The following is a 23,928-nucleotide window of genomic DNA, read 5'->3' as shown; positions in this document are numbered from 1 at the left end:
TAAATCTACATTCTCATTACCTGCCGTAAGCTCACTTTCAAACTGGACATCATCTGTAGATTGTTCGCGTGGGTTTTTTGGAAATGTTTTCAAATTTTTACAAAATAAGACCTTTGAGGACTCATCATACAAAGAATGCGCATTAATATTTGGATCTATGCATATTAGGGCTGCTCTGCGGTATGATAATGTTACTGATAGAGTTTTTGATGGTTTCAGGTCATCCAACTTTTATTGATGCCCAAGGCACAATCAATTTTATTAGAACTTTAGACAAATTATTCGACTTGTTAAATTCTAAAAACTTTTTTGAAAAAGGATCTAAGAAACCTTTGTTTTTGAATGAAGCTCCAAAATGGGTTGAAACCATAGAAAAATCTGTAAATTATCTAGTTAACTTATCAGACCTATCTAAAATACCTTTAATTAAACGCAGAAGAAAGACATTTGTACTTGGTTTCATTGTAAAAGTCACAAGTGTTAGAGATTTATCCCTTAACCTTTTTTCTAGACATGAGAATCCTTTTAAATTTATTTTAACATATAAAATGTCACAAGATCACGTTGAATTATTATTTGCTTATATTCGCGGCAAAAATGGTTTCAATAACAATCTAGATGCACGCCAATTAAAATCTGCTTTGAAAAGAATTTTATTAAGAAACTCTATCATAGGATCAAAATTTAGCAGCTGCCTTACTTTTGACCAAAGATCTTCTGGCTCAATCTTTTTATTAAAGTGGAGTAAAAGGAGATCTCCTCTTGTTGAACAAAATACAATATCTAGTGAGGATTGTAACTATTTTAAAGACCTTGCTGGTTGTCTTTCATCAGTCTCTACTTCAATTTATAAAGAAGCTATACTTGGATATATTGCAGGGTTTATTAGAAAACTTTATAGTAAAATTACATGTATGACTTGTGCCAATAGTTTAATTTCTTAGAAGACTTTGTCCATTGATCATGATTATTCTTTATTTTGCAGTTCATCATGGAAAGTTTTATAACTTTTAAAAACCGAGGTAGTTTAATCTTTCCATCCTGTAGTGTTTTAAAGATTGTCGAAAAATGTGAGCATGTTTTTAAAGTTTTGGTGTGTGGGACAGACCCTCATAATTTAAAAATATCTTCTAGAAAAAATCTTAAAACCGTTCTAGTTCACTTCATAAATCAAAAACTTGCAAATGATGCACTGTTTACTGAACTAAATATGCATGTTTCGAACATGAGATTTTGACTGATCACATGCATTCTTCGCAGCTTTTTAAAAAAAAATTATAAAGAAATATTTAACATTGCGTCTTTACTCATATGGTCAGTTGTACACTAGAAATGAATTGCATAAAGGAAAGATTGGATTACGCCAACAGTCCAATAAGCTTGTTTTGTTCAAAGGTTTATGAAAAATAACAATAGTAATATTTAATATTATTTGTATGCTAATTATGCCAAAAAAGAAAATTACTTCTTTAAAAAAAATATGATTACTGAAAATTCCTTAACTGTAACTGTAAACTGTAAGTTACAGTTTTTTTAACCAATTAAAATTTTTAATTGAAAACCTACACTAAAAATATATACCTATTTATATCAGCAACACTTTTGATTTCTTTTATAATGGAATATGTGTACTTTTATAACAATAACTCAAAGGTTTCCAACAGGGTACCTTAAGTTACAGTTGTAAAATTCAAAAACATATTTTTTGCAAACATATATCTGTATTTGCCAAGTAAAAATGTAATATCTTTGTATTATATAATAACTTCTAACTTTCTTTATCTACTAACGCTTTTAAATAGCTGTTTTTAAATAACAGTTAATAAATGAATATGTTCAATATTAATATGTCCAATATTTAAAGTTAACATCGCCAGAAATTTTTCTTCTTTGCTGCGGCCACCGGCTTTAAAACCTTCAAAAACTTGCTTCACATTTTCTTACGGAACTTATGTGAAGTTAGACATCTAGTTAATATATATATCATTGGCGATGAGTAATAAAATTTGATAGGTGGCCTCAAGAGTGCGATTAGTATTAACATTATAAGCAGTAAAGAGAGACTTTAAAGTTGCTCTTTTTTCATAATTTTTCTTTAAAATTTGAAAATAATTCAAATTTGAATTAATTTGATATTTATTTTTTGCCTTCAAATGTGATTAAAGACAATCTGGTTTCATTGCTCAAGCATTGTTTGCATAATAGACAAAAAGGTAACCGTGCATCATGGACAGCAGGCATGAAACCAAATTTTAAATACTCTTCCGAGTACTGCCGAATTTTTTCTTGCATGCACTACTCATGGGCTAAAAAAAGAATTTTAAAATCAATTAGGAAATTAAAAATATATATTTTGTAATGTTTCGTATTCTTATTTATTATTGAAAGAGAATCAAATCGTTGGTTTTTGTATTATATTTATTTCTATATTTGAATATTAAATTATAAACAACTACTTATATATTAACTGTTGTAGTTTTCTCGACTTGTTATTCCAACTGTTATTATGTTTAGGGCTATGGCTTTTAAGTGAGAATTCCGCGTGCGGAATTAGTCTCTCAAGAAAATACTTTCGCAATAAGTTTTCATGCAATTCTCCAAAGGAAATCGCTTGTTCCGCAACCGCAAGTCGTTATTCTGAACTAGGGTTTGAAATGATTGTCCAAAAGGAGTTGTTTTCGTAACAATCATTACATATTCCTTTATTTTTCTATGAGGCATCTAAATTCTAAATAATTAATTAAATATATTTACAATTATATTTACTTACCAATTATATTTAAATATCACTTATATTTATTTATAAAATGTATTAAAAATTTCATTTCTAGTAAGTGCAGCACTGCTTTTACAAGCGCAGCACTACTTTTATTTCAAATTAACGGTAATGCACATTGACAGAACGATACAAGCAACTAATAATCCTAGTCCAAATTCTAGTTTTCCGAATCAAATCCTAGTTTTCCGAATACTAGTTTGCCGAAACAAATCTTAGTTTGTCGAATGCATTTCAGCGAAAAAATTTTGCATGATGCACTTCATAAAAGACGTTTCCTGGAGATTCGACTATGTGGTTAAATTTAGACTGAAAAAGTCTTTTTTTTTTCATTGCCCCCAAACAACCGAATTGCCCCCTGAAAATTTCCTGCGCCCCACGTTGGGAAACACTGTTCTATATGATTATTTTCATAGGATATAATTATGTCATAAAAACGTTTATGTAAAAATTATGTAAAAAGAATATAAGAGGATTCTCAATTTCCATATTTTTTTTTTTTTAGAGAACTATTTCAAATTTTTCACCCTCTTTTTGGGTTCACTTTCAGTTTCATACTCAATTTCAATACGTTTTCTTCGTTTTTTAACAGAACTTCTGGCCACTGGTTCTTCTTCTTCTTCCTCCTCTTCTTCTTCTTCGGCAGAATAATCATAGTCCTATATATACCAACATATTTTAGCAACTTAAAATAAAAACTAATTATCTAATAAAATTTGAATAAACACATCCATAACCTCCATTTCATTGTCAGTTTCTTCGATTTCATCATCTGCAACAAATTCTGGAATATCTTCTCCCTATGAAAACATTACAAATTATTTAAATTAAATAAATTATTTTAATTAATAAATAAACGATTATAAATTAGAAATACAAATATATATTTAAACAATATAATATGAAAGAAGCCTCACATCTTCCTCAACCTCCTCTTCATCCTATATTTAACATAAGAAAATTTTATAACTAACAATAATCATCATTGTTTTATTCATTCAATTTTATAACTAACAATCATCATCATCATCATCATCATCATCATCATCATCATCATCATCATCATCATCATCATCATCATCATCATCATCATCATCATCATCATCATCATCATCATCATCATCATCATCATCATCATCATCATCATCATCATCATCATCATCATCATCATCGATTATCATCAATCAATCATCATTATCATATATAAAGTACCTCATTTTCTCCATGATCAGATTCGATCTCTTGATCTTCTAATACTTTATCAAAAGCTGTCTCAGGGAAGTTATATATATCACCATACTAAAATCAATAAATTAATGTTGATATACTTACATATATAGTACTTGTAATATTTAGTTGTAACTTTTTTTAACTTACCGTGCCTTTCTTTAAACGTTCGAGCAATTCTTTTTCTATATTCTTTTCAATTTGAGCTGCCACCAATGCTTTTTTCTAAAATTACCAGATATAGTTTATTTAACAATATGGTTATATTTATTATTCAAAATTAAATAAATACAACTTAATTATTTAACTTATTAATCAAATTAAGACAACTTGCTAAAGAACAGATAATAAAATAACTTTATAAGATTAGATAATATTATAATCATCAGAAATTGTTACATTATATAAAAACTTCAAAAATAAACAATTTACATAGAAATAATTTTTTCAGATATAACCGCCTTAATTGTTTTTAAGATGAAAATAAAAAAAGTCAAAATTTTTAAGTTTTTTTAAAATAATTTTTTTAAACATGTTTTTATAAATTTTTTTGGAAATTTTTTAATTTTAGTATTATTTTATTACATAGAACACATTTAGAGGGTGGGAACAGACATTAAAAAAAAAAGACATGTTATATATAATTGACAAATCTATTTTGTCTGTCATTTTGTGCTACACAGCTTGTTTTCAAACCACTTTAACAATAACTGAAAACAAAAGCAAAAAGCTAGTACTTGCTTGTGAACTTTCAATTATTTTTTCAAAGTGTAAATTTCAAAATAACTTTTACATATCAAAACTAGTTAATGAAAAATGTTTGATATAAACACACTAGCAGTATGATATAAACACACCAGCAGTATACACAATGAGCACTCTTGGAATAGGAAACTTTGGAATTTAAAAATTTACGTTCATTTACATGCCAAAACCAAAATGACGCAAAAAATAAAAGATTAACTTGTTTTCAAAAAAGCTTTACAGAGGAAGTTGCACAAGAAACAATGACTGATGCTGCTGAACAAAATGTTAATTATAGTAAATAAGCAAAAATAGATATTTGATAAAGGCCAGATCTGATATAGCTGGACTGAGGTTGGGTCTATGACCACGGCTACTTGAATAGTAATTGAATTTTTATTTAATCTACAGTTACACTTCACTAGAATAATCCATGTATCCTAGCACACAAGGTTTGCTAAGATAAAGCAACCACAGTGTATTGCTGCATATTATACATTTTATTTTTCAACAATTTTTCTGTTAGGTTCTTTATAAAATTTGTATCTGTGAATTAAATAAATCAAAAAATACAATCAATGTTAACCTTATTGGTTTAATATTTAAAACATTTATGATTGCATTAAAAAGGAAATATTTAAAAATCAAGCAAAAACTTGTAAACTATGTTGGCTAACACCAAAAAAACAATAACTTTTTTTTTAACTTTAATTGTTTTAAACAAATTTAGAACTTCAAATTTTAGACAAAATTAAATGAAATTGCAAATTAAGGAGAATTATTAACTATAAATAACTATTACTTATTAAAATATTACTTGAAATACTTATTTTAAAATATATTTTAAAATCAGTACTTCAAAAATCTTTAAAGTAACAAAAAATTGAATGCTTTGCGTCTACATGTAAATTTGTGCATTTCAAATATTTACAAAAGCTTTATATAAAGGCTACATTTTATCAGATTAAAAAAAAAATTATGCGAAAAAAAAAATTTGCTTTTAATTCAAGCTATTGTTAAAAAAAAGTTATTATTATTAAAAAAAAAGTTATTATTATTAAAAAAAAGTTATTATTTATTGTTAAAAAAAATTTATTACAAAAATTATTATTCTTTTTAAATTAATTAAAATATTAACTCATAATATAAATCACCATGACGCATATTCAATTAAAATGCATTTGAAAAGTTATTAAACTTATAAATGAAAATAAATAGAAGCAATACTGTTCCTTCTTAATTCATATTAAAAAATTATACCTCTCTAGTTTTTTCTCTTCGCTCAATTTTCTTATTCACTGTTACCAGTTTCTTTCTATTTAAAGAAAATATCTGAACTAATATTCAAACCTTCTGCATTAATAAGAAACATTTAAAGTACAAAAAAAAACTTACTGTGTTTTAAGCCTAAGTTTTCTCATTCGAATTAGATACTAAAATAAATTTTAAAAACAAGTTAAACTAAAAAAATTGTATTCTTTAAAATATTAATATTATAAATATTGATATAAATTTAGCTTGTTACCAGATATATGAAAACCAAAATAATTATATTAGCTAATTTTAATATTTATATAATTATAATACTAGATTTACATAATATTTATAAATCTAAAAACATATTAAAGATTATAAATATAAATGTAGAATAATTTTAATAACTAGTTATAACATTTACAAATTTATTCCTAACTTTACCTTTCTTTAACTTTACCTTTCTTTAACTTTACCTTTTTTTAACTTTCTTTAACTTTACCTTTCTTTAACTTTACCTTTATTGTCTTGCTTTTTTTATAAAGGCAATATTTTTGAAGGAAAATATTTTTGAAATAAAATATTTTTGAAGTGAAACACTTTTGAAGTGAAACACTTTTAAAGTAAAATACTTTTGAAGTAAAATATTTTTATTATGACTTATTGCATCTTTAAAATATTCAACTTTATTTATCAACTATGTATGTATTCTGTATTTGAACAGAATACATACATAATTTTCAAGTTTTAAAAAAAAAAATTAAATAATTAATAAAACACTAATATTGAAATATTACAATAATATTCTTCTTTGTGGTAACATAAAAAAATTGGAATATTCTTTGGGGTAACATGAAATAATTATATATAGGTTTTTGCGATAAGGGAATTAATTTCTGATTTTTGACCACTCTTGCTGAAGACCTATATAGTTTTAGGGTCAACTTAATTTTTGCACTGTATATATATATAAAAATATAGGTTTTTTATAGTGGATAAATTTTAGAAATCTAAATTCAGTTAAACCACTCTGACACACATGCTTTTATCTGGCTACATGATTTTTAGGGTCAACTTGCATGATATTGGTGTGTTAAGTATCAAAATTTAGGGTAAGGAAGTCTAATTCTGAAATCAAAATTACAATTAAGTACAGGAAAAATCAGTATAATTAGTCAAACTAAGTACGGCAATGAATAAAATAATTATTTAATAGTTGCCATATTTCTGGGTTTGGTAGCATGGTTAGGGAGGAAGGCAAAGACTTTTAAAGAAAAAATTTTTAGCATAAAAAGTGTGATGTGAAATATGTATCTATCTACATATATATAATTTTTTAATAAAATTGTTTTTTTAATTTTTTAAATGGGTGCATATTTTATATGCAGACTATAGCTGTTTTTTAAAATGGCTTAAGATGGAGGAAGTGTTTATTAAAATGGCTTAAGATGGAGGAAGTGTTTATTAAAATGGCTTAAGATGAAGGAAGTGTTTATTAAATGGTGAAAATGAAAAAAAGGAAAAACAAAGGAAATTATTTTAAAGAATAGTTAAATAAAAATTTAAAGATTAATTAAAAGTAAAGAAAAATTAAAAAAATAATGAAAGGTATAAACGAACAAAAAGGTTGAATAAAAAATAAAACAAGAAAAAGAATAAAATAATCAAACGTATTTATTAAACAATCATTATGATAAAACAAAAACATACCAAAATCAATTAAAAGCAAAGTACCAAATTAAAAGGAAAAAAGTTCAAAAAATGTTTGAAAAAAAGAACTGAAACATAAAAATAAATTGCCACCAATTCTGTCTTTCTTTTCCCACCAAAAATAACAAAAGACTATTTTTTTTCTTGATTAACTTGCCTTTTTGTTTGTGTATATATTTCAGCAAAAATTAAATTCTTTTCAAAACTTTTAAAAGTGTTTTTAATATGCAAACAAAATTTACTTCACTTTAAGGAAAATTTTAAAAAAAGCACGGTATAGAAGAAAGCAACCTTAATGTTTAAGCATAAGACAGCAATTTTCAACTTTTTTTAGAAAAATCAATTGCTTCAAGCGGGAGTCCCTTTATTAGACCATTAAACTAAAATGTGCAAAATTTGAAAGTTGCAAGTTTTTTTTTACATATAATTCCTTATGAAACATAAACTAGAGTGAGTTATAATTATTGAATTTTGAAAACGAGTGTTGGTGTAAAACATTTTCCCTCTTATTTTCATAAATAATGTAAACAATTTATTTTTTAATTTTTATAAATTTTTAGACATGTTTGGGTCTTGTTGCATTTTTTAAGACATGTTTGTAAATTAAAAATTGGTAGTTTTACATAAAAGATATATAATTAGATGAACTTACGTAAAGTTTTTTTATTTTTTTTATTTCAAACATCTTTGCTTCCAACAAGGCTGCAAGCAGCAACTAATTAAAGTTGGAAGTTACTGAAAAAGAAAAGATAAAGATTGTAGAGCAAGATAACGATTGACGGACGACTTAAAGGATTGCAAATTATATGAATCAGGAAAGCAAGATCAAGGAAGCAAATTCCAAAGAGCTGATGTTCGAGGAAAAAAACTAAGCGAATAAGCATTTTTGGAGCACTTAGGAACAGTCACAGAAAAAGGATGAGACTTAATTGAATGACGAGTAACACGAGAATGAATTTTAGTAGATGGCACAAGAGACGCTAGCTCTTTAGAGCAATGCCCATTATAGTATATGTAGAAAAGAGAAAGAGAAGCAACACTACGACGATGTGATAATGGTTGGAGGTTGGCTGCAAGAGCAGGTCCAACTATGTTTACAATGCGTTTTTGCACCTTGTCTAAAAGAGAAAGGGCATCATTAGAAGAACCGCCCCAGATATGGCAACAGTATTCCATACAAGGCCGGATTTGAGATTTATAGAGATAGAGAATAGAATCCGATGTAAGAAAGCGACGAGCTCAATAAAGAGATGCAACCTTAGCAGATGTTAATTTTGCAAGTGATTTGATAAATGGTTTCCAAGAAAGATTGGAAGTAAGAGTTAATTCTAGAAGGTGAAGAGTAGATGACTCATCGAGTACATCACCGTTCATAAATATAGGAAGATCTAAATTACTGTGATAACGATTGGCTAAAAAAAATTGAGTTTTATCTGAATTAAAGTTCACCAGCCACTGTGAGCCCCATGCTGTAGCAGAAGTGAGATCCTTTTCAAGCTCAAATGCCCCCTCCAAACAATCAGAGATTGTTGGCTTCTTATCGCGACAAGAATAAATGGTAGTATCATCAGCAAACAATGCCACCTTAGATGTGAGAATATCTGGAACATCATTAATGTAATTTAAAAAGAGTTTAGGGCCAAGGATAGAACCTTGAGGAACCCCTGAAGTTACAGAATAAGAAGAAGAGTGGTGTCCATCGAGGACAACTTCTATACTACGATTGGAAAGGAAGGAATAATCTTAAAGATGTTGCCAGATACACCATAAGAAGAAAGCTTATGGAGAAGACCAGCATGGCAAACTTTATAAAAAGCTTTTGAAACGTCAAGAGCGATGGCCTTAACCTCTTCCCCTTTATCTAATGCACGATAAAACCTATCAGCTATTACTGTTAGCAAATCACCTGTAGAATGAGAAGATCGAAATCCATATTGATGGTCAGAAAGTAAGTTATTAGATTCAAGATGAGAAATTAAGTGTTTGTTAATTAAAGATTCAAAAACCTTGCTTATGATAGGAAGAAGACTTATGGGACAGTAGTTAGACGAACCAGATCGCTCTCCAGAATTTTCGAAGATAGGGAAAACAGATGCCGCTTTCCAGCAGGCTGGAAAACAAGACTCTGATAAGCACTTATTAAATAGTTTTGAGAGTATAGACGACAGCTCTGGAGAACACTTCGGCAAGACAATAACAGGTCTGTTGTCCGGGCCACAAGCTGTAGAAGAGTCTAGGCAGGATAAATGTAACTAATAAAATATTTATTAAAAAAATATGGTTTTTATGTTTTATCTATAAAAACCATATTTTTAAGGTCAACACAAAAAAAATTCGGATAATTTTGTTTTAAAATTAGAAAAAAAAAACATTCATCTTATTAGCTTGAAAACTTTAATTCAATGCAGAAAAAATAAATAAATCGCTCAAAAGTTTTAGTGTTGTTTACATTCACTTATTTTTAATGATGCATTTCTTTGTAATTCTACAAAAAATGGAGTCTTTAAAGCAGTTTATTTATGTTGATTTTTCAAATTTAATTTTTTCAAAAATTTTTCAAATAAGATAGTTACTAGTTTACTAGTAGCTTATTTCAAACTCGTTTCTTTTTATTTTTGAGTTTTTATTTTCTTATAAAATATCTACTCCATCTTGAAGCAACTTAATACCAAAAATTGCTGGAATCTATTAAGCATGGTTTCTTTTAAAGTAATTGGAAATGCATTTATTTTAAGTAAAATTTTGCATGCTTTTGCTAAGGCATGCAAAAACTAGGCTAAAATATAATTTCTTTCTTCAATAGCATACTTTGTTATTTTATTTAAAAGTAATGCTATTGAAGAAAGTAATCATGTGCATGGTTTCTTTTAAAACTTTAAAATGTGTTTTAAATCTTAGTAACTAATTGTTTTTTATTATAAATACTTTTTTTTTATCATAATTAAAAACTTAACATAATTATTTGAAAAAAAATACTGAAGTAATGCGTTTGTTTTAAAAAATTATATTTGCATAAGCAAAAGTAAAGAAATTTTTTTTATGAATTTTTTTCATAATTCTTCAAAAATAATTATTCAATGTTTGGATTTTTTAAACCTTAAGGAGTACCTTAAAATACTTTTGACAACATGCAGCAGCCAGGAAGGAAAGGAGGGGGAAGCAAGTGAAGGCAGACAATATTTTTACCAATACTTGTTTAAAATATTAAGATATCTTTTTAAGTTAACTTCATCCCACCTTCATACACAGGGACTCAGTTGTGGTACTACAAACATAGTATTTCAAATACTGGATTTTAGTTTTCTTTTAAATTTTGCAAAAAAAGTCACAAAAATATGTATTTAAAATGTAAAAAAAGCTAAAAAAAAGCTAAAATGTTTTTTGAAATAGTCATCAAAATCACAATGATCACTTATTTCTGAAAGTCACAGGTGTATTGCCAATATTACCCTAAAATAATAAAGTAATAAAAACTAAAGGAGATCAATTTTTGATCTCCTTTAGTACCCTAAAGGAGATCAAAAATTGATCAACTGGATTATAAAATAAACATACTTCGCCATATTAGCATATTGATTGCAAATGAATAAAAAAAGTTAATATATAAATTTTAGTTTTGACCTTTTTGCTAAACTAAGGCCCACAGTTCAATAGTTCAAATTTAACAAAGACAAAGTACTTGATTATGCTTATATATATATATATATATATATATATATATATATATATATATATATATATATATATATATATATATATATATATATATATATATATATATATATATATATATACGGAAAAAAACACAAAAAACTAACAGTTCTATTTGTGTTAATAAGGTTAATATATATACTAAGGAGGTAATCCACTGTTATTCAGGGTGGTAACCCTCCTACAAAAGACATCAAGAGGTAATCCATTGTTATTCAGTGTGGTAGCCCTCTCATATATTTATAAAAAATATATAAAAAAACAAAAAAAAACATGGAGTTCGACTATGAATGCTTAGAGGAGCAAAATTGGCCAACAATTCCTAGTGCATCTGCTGAAGTTACCAAAAATATGCATAAATGGTGTGGTAAAATATCATATATTGTTTCTGACCTTTTAAAGCGACTTAAAATTCTTGAAGATGAAAAGTTAAATGTCTCAATAGCAACATCAAATAAACCAAAAACAATATTCACATATGCACAAGCAACATCAATTCAGCAAAATCAATCAAAACCTAAAGAAACTGAAGTGGTAATGATGGCAAAAATTACAAACGAGTTTAATAATAAAAAAAGAATTGAAAACAACATCATTATAAGTGGGGTAGCTGATCATACTACTTTAGACAAACAAATTAATGAAGAAAAGGATAAAAAAACCATCGAAACATTACTAAAAGCAATAAAACCAGATTTTTCAATAACAAATACAAAAAGAATAATTCGACTAACTAAAAATACTAAAAGACCAGAAGGACCACCTAACCTCATCTTAGTTGAATTGGAGAACAAAGAAACTCAAAATTATTTGATTAAAAATTCCAAAAAGTTAAATGATAATATCAACTTCAAAAATATCTTTATTAACAAAGACAAAACTGCAAACGAGAGATTGTTCCACAGTGAACTCAGAAAAGTTAGAAATTCTAGAAACGCAGCACTTGCTCATGAAGTCGAGGGAACAAATGGGAGGCAACGATACAATGTGCATAATGGAAAAAAATATTATTGGGGTATACGATCAGGTGAACTCAAATGGATTGAAATCAAATCAGCATAATTTACATATAAAAATTAAAAGATCCTCTACATTGAACTTGGGTATACAAAATGTTCAATCTGCTATAAAAAAATCTGCTATCATTCATGATATAGTGCATAATCATTCTCTAGATATTTTTATACTCACTGAAACTTGGATAAAGTCAGACGACCCTCCTGCAATTCAAGAAGATATGGCCCCAACAGGCTTTAAAACAATTCAATACTGTCGATCAGATCATCGTGGAGGAGGCGTTGCAATAATATACCGGGACAACTTAAATATCAAACCACTCTCGTTATTGTCTACCTGCCTGTCTTATGAACGTACATCTGCCAAACTAAATCTGGCAAATAATATCTACAATATTATTGCTATTTACCGATCAAATCCAATCATACCAACAAATATTTTCTTTTTCGAATTATCTGATCTCCTAGAAGAACTTCAAACATTATCTGGAGAAATACTTCTGTGTGGTGACTTTAACTGCCCAGGTACTACTCCAACAACCTGCAATCCAAGACTTGCTGAGATTCTAGACACCTACAACATGATACAAAGAGTTCAATCTCCAACCCGCATATCATCTACTACCGGTATAGCCAACTTGCTTGATCTAGTAATAAATCGACATGATGACATTTCACTCAACAATATTCAAGTAACTGATGAGGGTATTTCAGATCACTATATGATTCGGGTTGCACTTTATCATCAACCTTTAAATAGTAAAACTGTTTGGTTTTCAAAACGAAACTTTAGAAAACTAAACTTGTCATGCTTTATAAAAGAACTGCAAGTAATGCCATGTTGCTTATCACCTGAAAACAATGTGGATGATTATGCTGAACAAATAAGAGCAAATATAACAACTGTTCTCGATCATTTAGCACCCATTCGGAAATATTCAATGCGACCTGGTAAACATGATGATAATTGGTTATCTTCAGATGCCAAGAATAAAAAAATCAGACGTCGTAAACTGGAGCGTTGTTATAAAAAAACTGGAAACTTATTAGATAAAAAACTATATCGAATTGCATGCCGCGAGTCATCAGCAGCAATTCATAAATCCAGATGTAATCATTATAAGGAAAAACTAAATTCAGCATATGGTAATCAGAAAGAAACATGGAATATTGCCAAGAAATTACTACATTCAAATAGTTCTAAAACTAAAAACACAATACCAGAAGCAAAATGCAATATAATAAGTCAATATTTCATAAACAAACTTGAAAGTATAAAAAATACTATTCAGGAAAGGCTTGCAAAAAATTCAAAATCCAAATTCATCTCAGAGTTACATCCCCCGGTAAATATTTTAACAACATTTGGTACAGTCACACCTACAGATGTGTCAAAAATAATCAAAGCTCTCAAACCTAAGACATCGCCACTTGATATTATTCCAACATACATCCTTAAATCTTGTTCAGAACTTTTCAGTCCAATTATAGCTCACCTTGCTAACCTCTCATTCAAATCTGGAATTTTCCCAGCCTCATATAAAGTTGCTCAAATAACACCAATTCCCAAAAAATCAGGACTAGCAGAATTTGACTTATCAAATCTACGCCCAATATCAAATCTCAATACAATTTCCAAAATTCTTGAAAAGCTTGCATTATCTCGTCTTCTTCCACACGTAACTTCATCTATTAACTTCAATCCTTTACAATCTGGTTTTAGATCGAATCACTCAACCGAAACAGCACTATTAAAGATATGCAATGACATCCTGCTAAACATTGATGATGCTTTGAACACTATTCTTCTATCTCTTGACATATCTTCAGCATTTGATACAATTGATCACAGCCTGCTGATTTCCCGTATTAAAGATGAATTTGGTGTCACAGATATTGCACTAAAATGGCTGACATCATACTTGCACTCTCGAAAATCTTTTGTTTCTATTGGATCAACAAAATCTAGACTAATAGCAAGTTCAACAGGAGTACCACAGGGAAGTGTATTAGGCCCATTTCTATTTTCCATGTTTGTTTCACCTATATATCGTATTATAGCTAAACTCGGTACCAATCATCATCAATATGCTGATGATACCCAACTTTATACTGTCATCAACCCAGGCATAGATAGCATTAATAAAATCAATGTGTGTGCTGATGCAGTAACGAAGTGGTTTCTAGAAAATGGACTTCTGCTCAACCCAAATAAAACAGAAGCTGTTTTATTTGGATCTAGAAAACAAATTACCAAGCATAAAAATGATTCAAAAATTGTTATTTCTGGAACAACACTAACAACGATAAATTCAGTAAATATCCTTGGCGTCACCCTAGATTCATCGCTCTCTATGGACAAGCACATAAACAACACTATTAAATCCTGCAATTACCATATTCGTGCACTTCGCCACATTCGTCCATGTCTGACTAAAGAAGCTGCAAATACAATTGCATGTGGCATTGTTAACACTCAGCTTGACTATTGTAACAGTCTTTTATCTGGTACTTATAAAAAAAAATGTTAAAAAACTCCAACGAATTCAAAATAGCTTATCTCGAATTGTTTTCCATTCTCCTATTCATTTAAATTCAAAAATATTGCTGAAATCACTTCATTGGTTACCAATAAATCAAAGAATAATCTATAAGATATCAGTTATCACATACAAAATTTTATTATATAAATCTCCTGCATATTTATTTGAACTCCTAGAAGTCCGAACTTCAAAACAAAAAACTAGATCATTAGACAGTTGTCAACTTACACGTCGTCAACAAAAAACTTCTCTGGGCTCAAATTCTTTTTGTATGACTGCACCTCGAATTTGGAATGGTTTATCTATGAACACACGAAACTCAACCTCTTTAGAAACATTTAAAAAAAGACTAAAATATGAACTTTTTATAAATGCTTTTTCAAACTCATAGCCAACTTGTTTTAGTGCTTCTGAATTACTTCATCACTATTGTGATTGTTGTAAATAATGGCACTTTAATCTCTAATTATTATTATTATTATTATATGAGATATGAGATCTGTAAAGTTTTAGAGCTCTATTTTTATTTTTGTGACTACACAAGCCACCTTAAGTTTTAAAATTCATGATTTTTGCGTGAAAAAGCCTATCTTTACAGTGCCTGTGTAGTCACAGTTTGAAAAATACAGGCCAATCTAATGTTGAACCATGCACTATTAACCCTCATTAGTTAGGAAAAAATTGGGAGCAGTTTGAATAAAACTGTTATATAGGTTTGAAGTGAGTTCAAAGATATGCAGTTGACACAATTTACCCATTTTTATGCAGTTTGACGCGGTTGACAAAATCAAACAAGATACTGATGTAATCATTATGAAATGGGTCTAAGTCAATTTCTGAACCCTTTTCACACCTAATTAGACCAACAAAAATCCAAAATCGGTTGAAAAATGTTAAAGTTATGTATATTTCTCCAAAATATTCATTCCTGAAGTGACAAGATTTGAAACATGTAAAAATGCCTATAATATTGCGTGTTATATAAATTAAGGTGGGGGGAGGGGGTGGGGAATACTACAATCTAAATGTGGTGAGCAAACTCTGACCTTGGGGTTTGGGGAGGGGGTTATTTGGAGCAATGCATTTTTTTGGCAAGGGGTGGGGCCTGGGGGTTAGTTGCAACGGTAATCCTTCAGTTAAGCGGCGTAAAATAAAATTATTATTTTGCTTTCTTGCATTGTTTCAAAATGTCTGAAACGTTTTAAAAGCAAAATAATAATTTTATTTTACACCACTTAACTGAAGGATTACCAAAAGTGCTTCAAAGTAGTGATAGAACACTGTTATTGGAACTTTGAGAAACTTTATCTTTTTAAGTGAAAGAACACTTTATAATTCTGTAAGTGATAGGACACTTTTATAAACTTCTGCCTATTATAGTTGTTATATGACTTCCGTGCAGAGAGTAAACTTAATTGAACAAAATGGCTAAAACCAGAAAAAAGAAAGAAATATTTCTTCTTAAGAGTATAAGTGACAAGTTGAATGACAATCAACTCCCTTCTAACAAAGATATTTAGGAGCATTATTATTTTTTAAAGTCTGAAAATCCTAATATCAAAGATAACACCCTTCTCTGCTGTGGATTCTCTCATGATTTCAAGCTCATTTGCGAGGAAAATTGTCAGTGTTTGGTTAAAAAGGTCACTGCTATTTATGAAAAAGCTGGAATTCCAACATCCAGAGTGGAGAAAGTACAGAAGAAAATGAGTGAACTGCTAGCCAAGCACAAAAAATTGATTTCTCTTCAAAAAAAAAGGCAAAACACTAAAGAAGTAGAAAAGAGAATAATTTTCAAAGACAATATTTTGCCTGTTCTTTTTGATGTTATGCCCAGTGATGTGATACAAATATCAGAGAAAGAAAAGAAAAGATCTCAAGTAGACAAGAAGATATCATTTTCATAAATGATCAAAGAAGTTACAGGAAAATGTACATTGGGAAGAAAGATAAAAGGTGCATTTATTCTGCTCAAAGATCTCAACAGACAAGAGTAAGAATGTCTGGAGCAGATCATGACCAGAGTTATCATTCTGAGCTGCAGGTTTCAACTTCAAGTGAAACAGAAATACCTTCAGAGGAAACAGGCACCTCTAAGAGCAAAAGCTGGATCAAACATGATTCTTTATTGCGATTGAAAGCTAGTCAAAGAGTATACTGATGGAAAGAAACTCAAAAGAGAGCGCTTAGCATTGAGTGTAACTTGTGATGGAGAACATTTTTTTGCTTGGAGTACCTCCTGTCACTTATTCTACTGGAGCTTGTCAGACTGAGAAGATTATTAAGATTTTAGAAGAAAACTCACTCAAAGATGACATTAAAGGTCTAGTATTTGACACCATTGCGTCAAATACAGGTAAAGAAAAAGGAGTAAATTCCAGGTTAAATATCTATCTTGGAAGACCTGTTATGCATCTTGCTTACAGACATCATGTCTATGAGTGTCATATTAAGAATGTTGCAAAGCTCTTTAGGACAACCTCAGGTCCAGATAACCAACTCTTCAAGAAACTGTTGGATAAGTTTTCTCTTATTCTGATTGATCAAAATAAACTTTGCAAATTCAAATATGGAGTAAATCAACAACTTGACAATGCTGCTAGAGTGTCCCTAGAAATCATCACAAAGCTGTTGGATGAAGACAAAATACCCTGAGATGATTATTGGGAGCTAGCAGAAATTGTTCAATTCTATTTATCCCCAGAGATTGATCAACTGACAGTTCGACAACCTGGAGCAATTCATCATGCAAGGTTTATGGCACAGGCTATATATTACATGAAGCTGCAAATTCTGAGCTAAATGACAGATATTGTTTCCACAGCTTCTACAAAAAGAGAAGTTGAGGCCATCTCTGAGTTTGTAGCATTGTATTATGCAAAGTGGTTCTTAACCTCATCTCAGACTGTAATTTCTCCAAGACATGACATAGAAGCAATCTGCGAGATGAAGTCATACATGAAGAGCAGACCTAATGTTGCAGCTAAATCTCTTGATAGCATTGCAAACCATACATGGTATCTTCATCCAACTTTGATCCCATTTAGTTTACTGGATTCTAGAGTGTCAGATAAGGAAAAGACTGAAATTGCTGAAATAATCCTGATGATAAATGATTCAACGGAAAAAAGATCCTCTGTCATTTATGTGTAAGATGGTTAATGTATCAGATTTCATTGATAAAGAAGGAGAGATGCCCAGGTTGTCTGAGTTTGTTGATTCAGAATCCATTTTGTTATTTAACATCTTAAAAATGGTTAGCCAGCAGCTTGAATGGATGAAGAATCTACCTAGCATGTGGAACAGATTGTCTGGCTACACAAAGTTCAAGGATTTTATCTCCAACATTCCTGTAACTAATGATGCTGCAGAGAGGAATGTTAAGCTTATACAGGACTTTGTTGATGGAAGCCATGATGAAGAGCTGAGGCAAGATCTTCTCCCAGCAGTGAACCAGAAAAGAAAGGCTGGAAGACCACAAGGGAGTGGTGGAAAGAAAATGAAATGGAAATATGTTGTAGAATTAGTGGTTTAAATATCTAGCATAATATATAAATAAAATTAAACATATAATTAGTACTTTTTAACCGATTTTGGATTTTCGTTGGTCTAATTAGGTGTGAAAAGGGTTCGGAAATCAATTTAGACCCATTTCATAATGATTAGATCAGTATTCTGTTTGATTTTGTCAACCGCGTCAAACCGCATAAAAATGGGTAAACTGTGTCAACTAAGTATCTTTGAACTCACTTCAAACCTAACTAACGGTTTTATTCAAACTGCTCACAATTTTTTCTACTAATGAGGGTTAAGAGTACATGGTTCAACATAACAGGGTTATGTTGAACCATGAGGGTTAATAGTACATGGTTCAACATAACTAATGAGGGTTAATAGTACATGGTTCAACATAACAGGCCTTCTCATAAGAGGCATGCGATAGCATGTCCTAAATGACCACGCATATAAAACTTTGTTTTGATATCTTGTTAAAATGATATAGGGTGCGACAAATTGACAAACGTGCACGCATTTGTTAAAACACGCTTCTTAAATTTTGCTTACGCCAAAATTTAAGAAGCGTGTTGGCATTTGATTGAGATTATTCAAAACAAACGCATTACTTCAGCAATTTTTTTTTCAAAATAATTTTGATTGATAGCTTTTTATTTATTATAAAAAACATATTTAAAATGAAAAAACAATTAATTTCAGAGACTTTTAAAAAAAAATGCCAAAACATAATTACTTTTTTCAAAAGTGTTATTTTTAAGTAAAATAACTAAGTATGCTATAGAATAAAGTAGCATGGTTTTTGGATGCGCTCACAAAAGCATCTAAAATTTTACTTAAAATGAATGCTTTTGCAAAAACTTCAAAAGAAACTGTGCTTAAACATTTCGATTGCTTTCTTTTATCAAAGATAGCGATCGTAATGTTTAAGCACGGTTTCTTTTATGTAACTAGCAATTACATTAAAAGTTTAAAGCAAATGAATTCATTATAAATAAAGTTTTGCATGCCTTTTTTTGAAATTTTCTAATTTTTCTTAAAGTGAAGTAATGTTTGTTTGCATATTAAAAACACTTTAAAAAGTTATTTTTATTGTACATTTATCAATTTTGCAAATGTGTAAAAAAAAAAAATTGAATAAATTTACCAAGCATCTTTGATGTATTTAATAACTTATTAACTAAAATAAAAATTATTTGAAAATAAAACTCCCTTATTTTACATAAATCTCATAAACTTATTTATTGACATTCGTCAATAAATAAAGATACGCAAGTCAACGTTCATTAAAAAAAAAAAAAAGAATTCACGCCCTGGGATAGTTAAAAAATAGTCAGCACATGCGATTGTTTCAAGATTATTGTAATGCTTTTTTTTTATTAAATAATTTTATATTAGAAATTATATTTCCATTATAAAACAGTTTGTAATTATTTTTTAATAGCTTCTGTACTCATTTTGCTATAAACTCTAATCTGAATATTTTTTTCAATGTTCGCCTTTTATTACGTTGCAATAAAGTACTCAGGAAATTTTGTAGTAGTTAAATTATAATTATGGAATCAATTAAATTAAAATCACATTTACATTTGTTTGTTTTTTTTAGTGCTTTTTTTAAAAGAGGTTTTTTGTCAGAACTTGCAAAGAGTTGTGGCCAAGTTGTCAAAAGAAAGTATTATATGTGTGGTCATATAAGGTGTGCGACCGCACGCCTCTTATGCAAAGGCCTGACATAAGATTAGCCTGTATCTTTCAAACTATGACTACACAAGCACTGTAAAAATAGGCTTTTTTCACCCAAAAATCATGATTTTTGAAACTTAAGGTGGCTTGTGTAGTCACAAAAATTAAGTCAGAGCTCTAAAACTTTACAGATCTCATTTTCTCAATATATGCAGCAGAAAAATGCTAGGAGCAGTCAAAATAAAATGTGACCCTGAAAACGGGACACCCTAATATATATATATATATATATATATATATATATATATATATATATATATATATATATATATATATATATATATATATATATATATATATATATATATATACACCCACACTCTCACATACATATATATACACAAACACACACATACATAAACACACAAACACATACAAACTCACATTCAGTCCTCGTAATTAGGGGTTTAACTAGTTATAGTAGCTCACAGATGTAAAACTGAAAACAGAACAGCTGTCAAAAAAAAAAAAAAGATCTTAATTGAAGACATTACAGTGATAACAATAACAAAGTGACTTAGCAATGACAAAAAAATTCAAAAATCCTAGAAACTCTTTTGGATTGAAACACATTCCAAGGAAATGTGCCATTCATTAATATGTTGACAGTGTTGCGATAGTTGTTTGCAGTAAATAATTCTTATTGTCTTGTAGGAGTCAAAACTCATATGCCATTGCAAGACCCAATATGTTGAATTGAGATCATATTCAAGATCTGCTTTAAACGATCAAAGAGAAGACTTTTTGTCTTTTTTTTTTTTGACAGGAGTATAAAGTTGAGTTGTCAGAAAAAAGAGCCACTTTAGATATAAGATTGTTAGGAAGGTCATTAATGTAGATAAAAAACAAAACAATATCAAAGAAAAAACCTTGTGGTACCCAAGAAGTTACTGGAAATGAAAAAGAGTGTTGGCCTTTAAGGTTGACTTTAATAAAACCGTTAAAAAGAAATGAGTCTAACAATGAGTTAATCTGTTTAACTGGAACAGCATGAAGAGTATGATCATAAGATTCAAAAGTTAAATTAAAATAAAAATTAGTTGAAAATAGTTCTTTCTTATCCTTTGAAAGAGGTAGTAAGATCAGTCCCATGAATTAGAGATGGAATGTTAGACTTACCTTTTTTAATGACACTGTTGACTGTATTAACATCTTTCAATGGATAAGTAATTTTATTCTCATACTGTACCTTATATAAAATACAGACACAACCTTAAGCTGCTCTTTTGAATATGCTGTCTTTATTGTTATGTAGTTTTTCAAATGCTATAGACTTTTCTGGTAAAAGATTATTGGCAACTTTAAATTTGGGTTTTTTCATAATTATTTTAATGTCATGACTAATCAGTAAAAAATAATTACTCATGTGTTGGTTGTAGGTATTCGAAGGTATGTCCATTGTGATTATTTGCAGAATGGGTGAGTTAATTGATTTTTATCTTCTTTTCCAAAAAACATCCTTAGATTAATAGATTGTTTAAATCTATTAATCTCCACTGCTTTACTAAATAAATTAAAATGGATGTAATTAGAGGGGGTCCAAAATATTACATTTTTTGTTTAACAATTTTTCTTATTTAATTTTTTTAGGAAATTTTAATAAACAATTCAGTTTTTGCTTTTTTTTTTTGTGGTTGACATTCTACTTCAATTTTTAGCATTTTAAAAATATTAAAAAACTTAAAAACTAGAAATCTTTGAAGCATATTCTTTGCGTGTAAAGTTATGCAACTTTATGTTAAAATTTATGCAATTTAAATTTTTTTAGATAACTTTGAATTAAAATGATTGAAAGTTGCACTTAAATAAAAATAAGTCTTATCTTATGTAAAAATTTGTTTTGATTTACTTCATTAAAAAATACTTTGCTATTAATTTTGTAAACAGAATTTAGATACAGATTAAAATGAAAAGTATTGCAACAAGTAGTAACAAACTAATAAATTAATAAATCATAAACTACTGATTTTATCATTTTTGCAAATAGTTTAGCAAAATTTTGTTATATTTCTTGAACAGAAAATAAGAAAGTATTATGGGTTTGGAATAAAGATACAATAATGGAATAACGGATGTATTACGTTTTTAATCAGGTTTTTACAATTTATAAAACAGTTATAAATAACATTAAACTTAAGCGTCAGCGTGGCACTCATTGCAATTGGCTTTGAAAATACCAACGATTACAGAAATTTCTTCATGGTAATATACTGAAATATCCAAACCATTGCGAAATCAAGATTTAGGTAATTGAGAAATCTTTCGGGAATTGTGTCACATTAATTAAAAATTTAAAAATATAAAATACAGTTGGAACCAGTGACAGAAACAACAGAGCTGGTTAGCAAGAAAGAACTGTAAGCTTTACATTAGGCATCCAAGATATATTATATCTTAGCTTGTTTGAAATTACAAGGGAGCCCATTTACTTGTGAGTCAGATGTCAATAAATATGTTGAAAAACAGAAAGATAAGTTAAATGTCAAAAAAACATTGATGAATGGGATGTTTATTTTAGTAACAATCAAAAAATAGTAAGTCATTGCAGCAAAGATCCATTTTATTTAAATTCATAATTATTGATAAAAATACAAAAAATGTGACAGAAGAATAAGCTAATAATTTAAAGTTTCTACTTAACTTGGAAAGTCCTCACTACAATCAACAATCACCTACCATGACTTTTTTTTTAGTTGTTTAGGTGCTCCAAGAAAAACTAAGCATCTTATTGAAAGCACCATGGAAGAGTAATGTAACTAGGAAGTTTACACATTCTTCCTTAACAATGTCGCTTATCTGGTCAGAGCCAACATTGAACCCAAGACCTTTTGATTCTGAGAAAGAACTAAAATCAACATACCATGGTTGCAATGAAGTGATTTCCCATTTTCACTAGTGATTGTTACAAATTGTTCTAATTGATCTAAATTGGAGTAATTGTTTCTTATAAGGAGTAATTATTTCTTATATGAAGTAATTGTTTCTTATATGGAGTAATTTCATGTATAATGCCTAATTTTTTGCTGTATTTATAATTACACATAACGATTACGTATTTTATTGATAAAACGAAAAGAAAAATATTTACCACACATTTTACTTTGATAATAATAATGATTTCATTTAATTTAACAATTGATTGTTTTATCAAAATAGACACTTTTAATGAAATTGAAGTAGAAGCCCTAATATTTATAATGAAAAAAAAGTATTAAGTAATTTGAAATCAGCATAAATTAATTAAGAAAAAGTGTTAAACTACACAAAATCCAAAAAAAGTTATTTTTGGACCCCCTAAATGTAATTCACATAAGGTATAAATGAAACACCTTCATTTATACCTTATGTGATATTATGAAGTATTTACTTTTCTACTTTGATAAAATGTTTCAACTCCTTTTTTTTTTTTTTTAATGTCCTGATGGTAAATATAAAGTTGGTCCTGATGGTAAATATAAAGTTGGTCCTGATGGTAAATATAAAGCTGGTCCTGATGGTAAATATAAAGTTGGTCCTGATGGTAAATATAAAGTTGGTCCTGATGGTAAATATAAAGTTGGTCCTGATGGTAAATATAAAGTTGGTCCTGATGGTAAATAAAGAGTTTTTATAGAAATTGGTGGACAATTATTTGTTCAACTGATGGAGTGAATATAGATATATTGTTGTTTTAGGAGGCAAAAAATAATAA

General features: G+C 28.8%; 2 protein-coding genes across 2 annotated transcripts in view; one reads left to right on the top strand and one right to left on the bottom strand.

Moving 5' to 3' along the window:
- Positions 1–3,251: 3,251 nt before the first annotated feature.
- The window catches only part of LOC136078268 (protein MAK16 homolog), a 33,800-nt gene continuing 13,123 nt past the window's right edge, over positions 3,252–23,928 (bottom strand). Inside the window, exons 5-11 of the mRNA XM_065793694.1 lie at positions 6,143–6,180; positions 6,008–6,062; positions 4,154–4,228; positions 3,989–4,075; positions 3,694–3,717; positions 3,514–3,576; positions 3,252–3,435 (exon numbers count right to left, since the gene is read on the bottom strand). Of these exons, the coding sequence (XP_065649766.1) occupies positions 3,286–3,435; positions 3,514–3,576; positions 3,694–3,717; positions 3,989–4,075; positions 4,154–4,228; positions 6,008–6,062; positions 6,143–6,180 (492 nt within the window). The 3' untranslated portion in view covers positions 3,252–3,285. The remainder of the gene's footprint in view (positions 3,436–3,513; positions 3,577–3,693; positions 3,718–3,988; positions 4,076–4,153; positions 4,229–6,007; positions 6,063–6,142; positions 6,181–23,928) is intronic.
- LOC100212397 (two pore potassium channel protein sup-9) overlaps positions 11,505–23,928 on the top strand; it is a 57,313-nt gene continuing 44,889 nt past the window's right edge. Inside the window, exon 1 of the mRNA XM_065793696.1 lies at positions 11,505–11,550. The gene's annotated coding sequence lies outside the window, so the exon portion shown is untranslated. The remainder of the gene's footprint in view (positions 11,551–23,928) is intronic.

The sequence above is a fragment of the Hydra vulgaris genome, chromosome 03 (genome assembly GCF_038396675.1).
Source record: "Hydra vulgaris chromosome 03, alternate assembly HydraT2T_AEP".
Lineage (NCBI taxonomy): Eukaryota > Metazoa > Cnidaria > Hydrozoa > Anthoathecata > Hydridae > Hydra > Hydra vulgaris.
The sequence above is the reverse complement of the archived record's forward strand: the minus strand, read 5'-3'. Positions and strand labels throughout refer to the sequence as shown.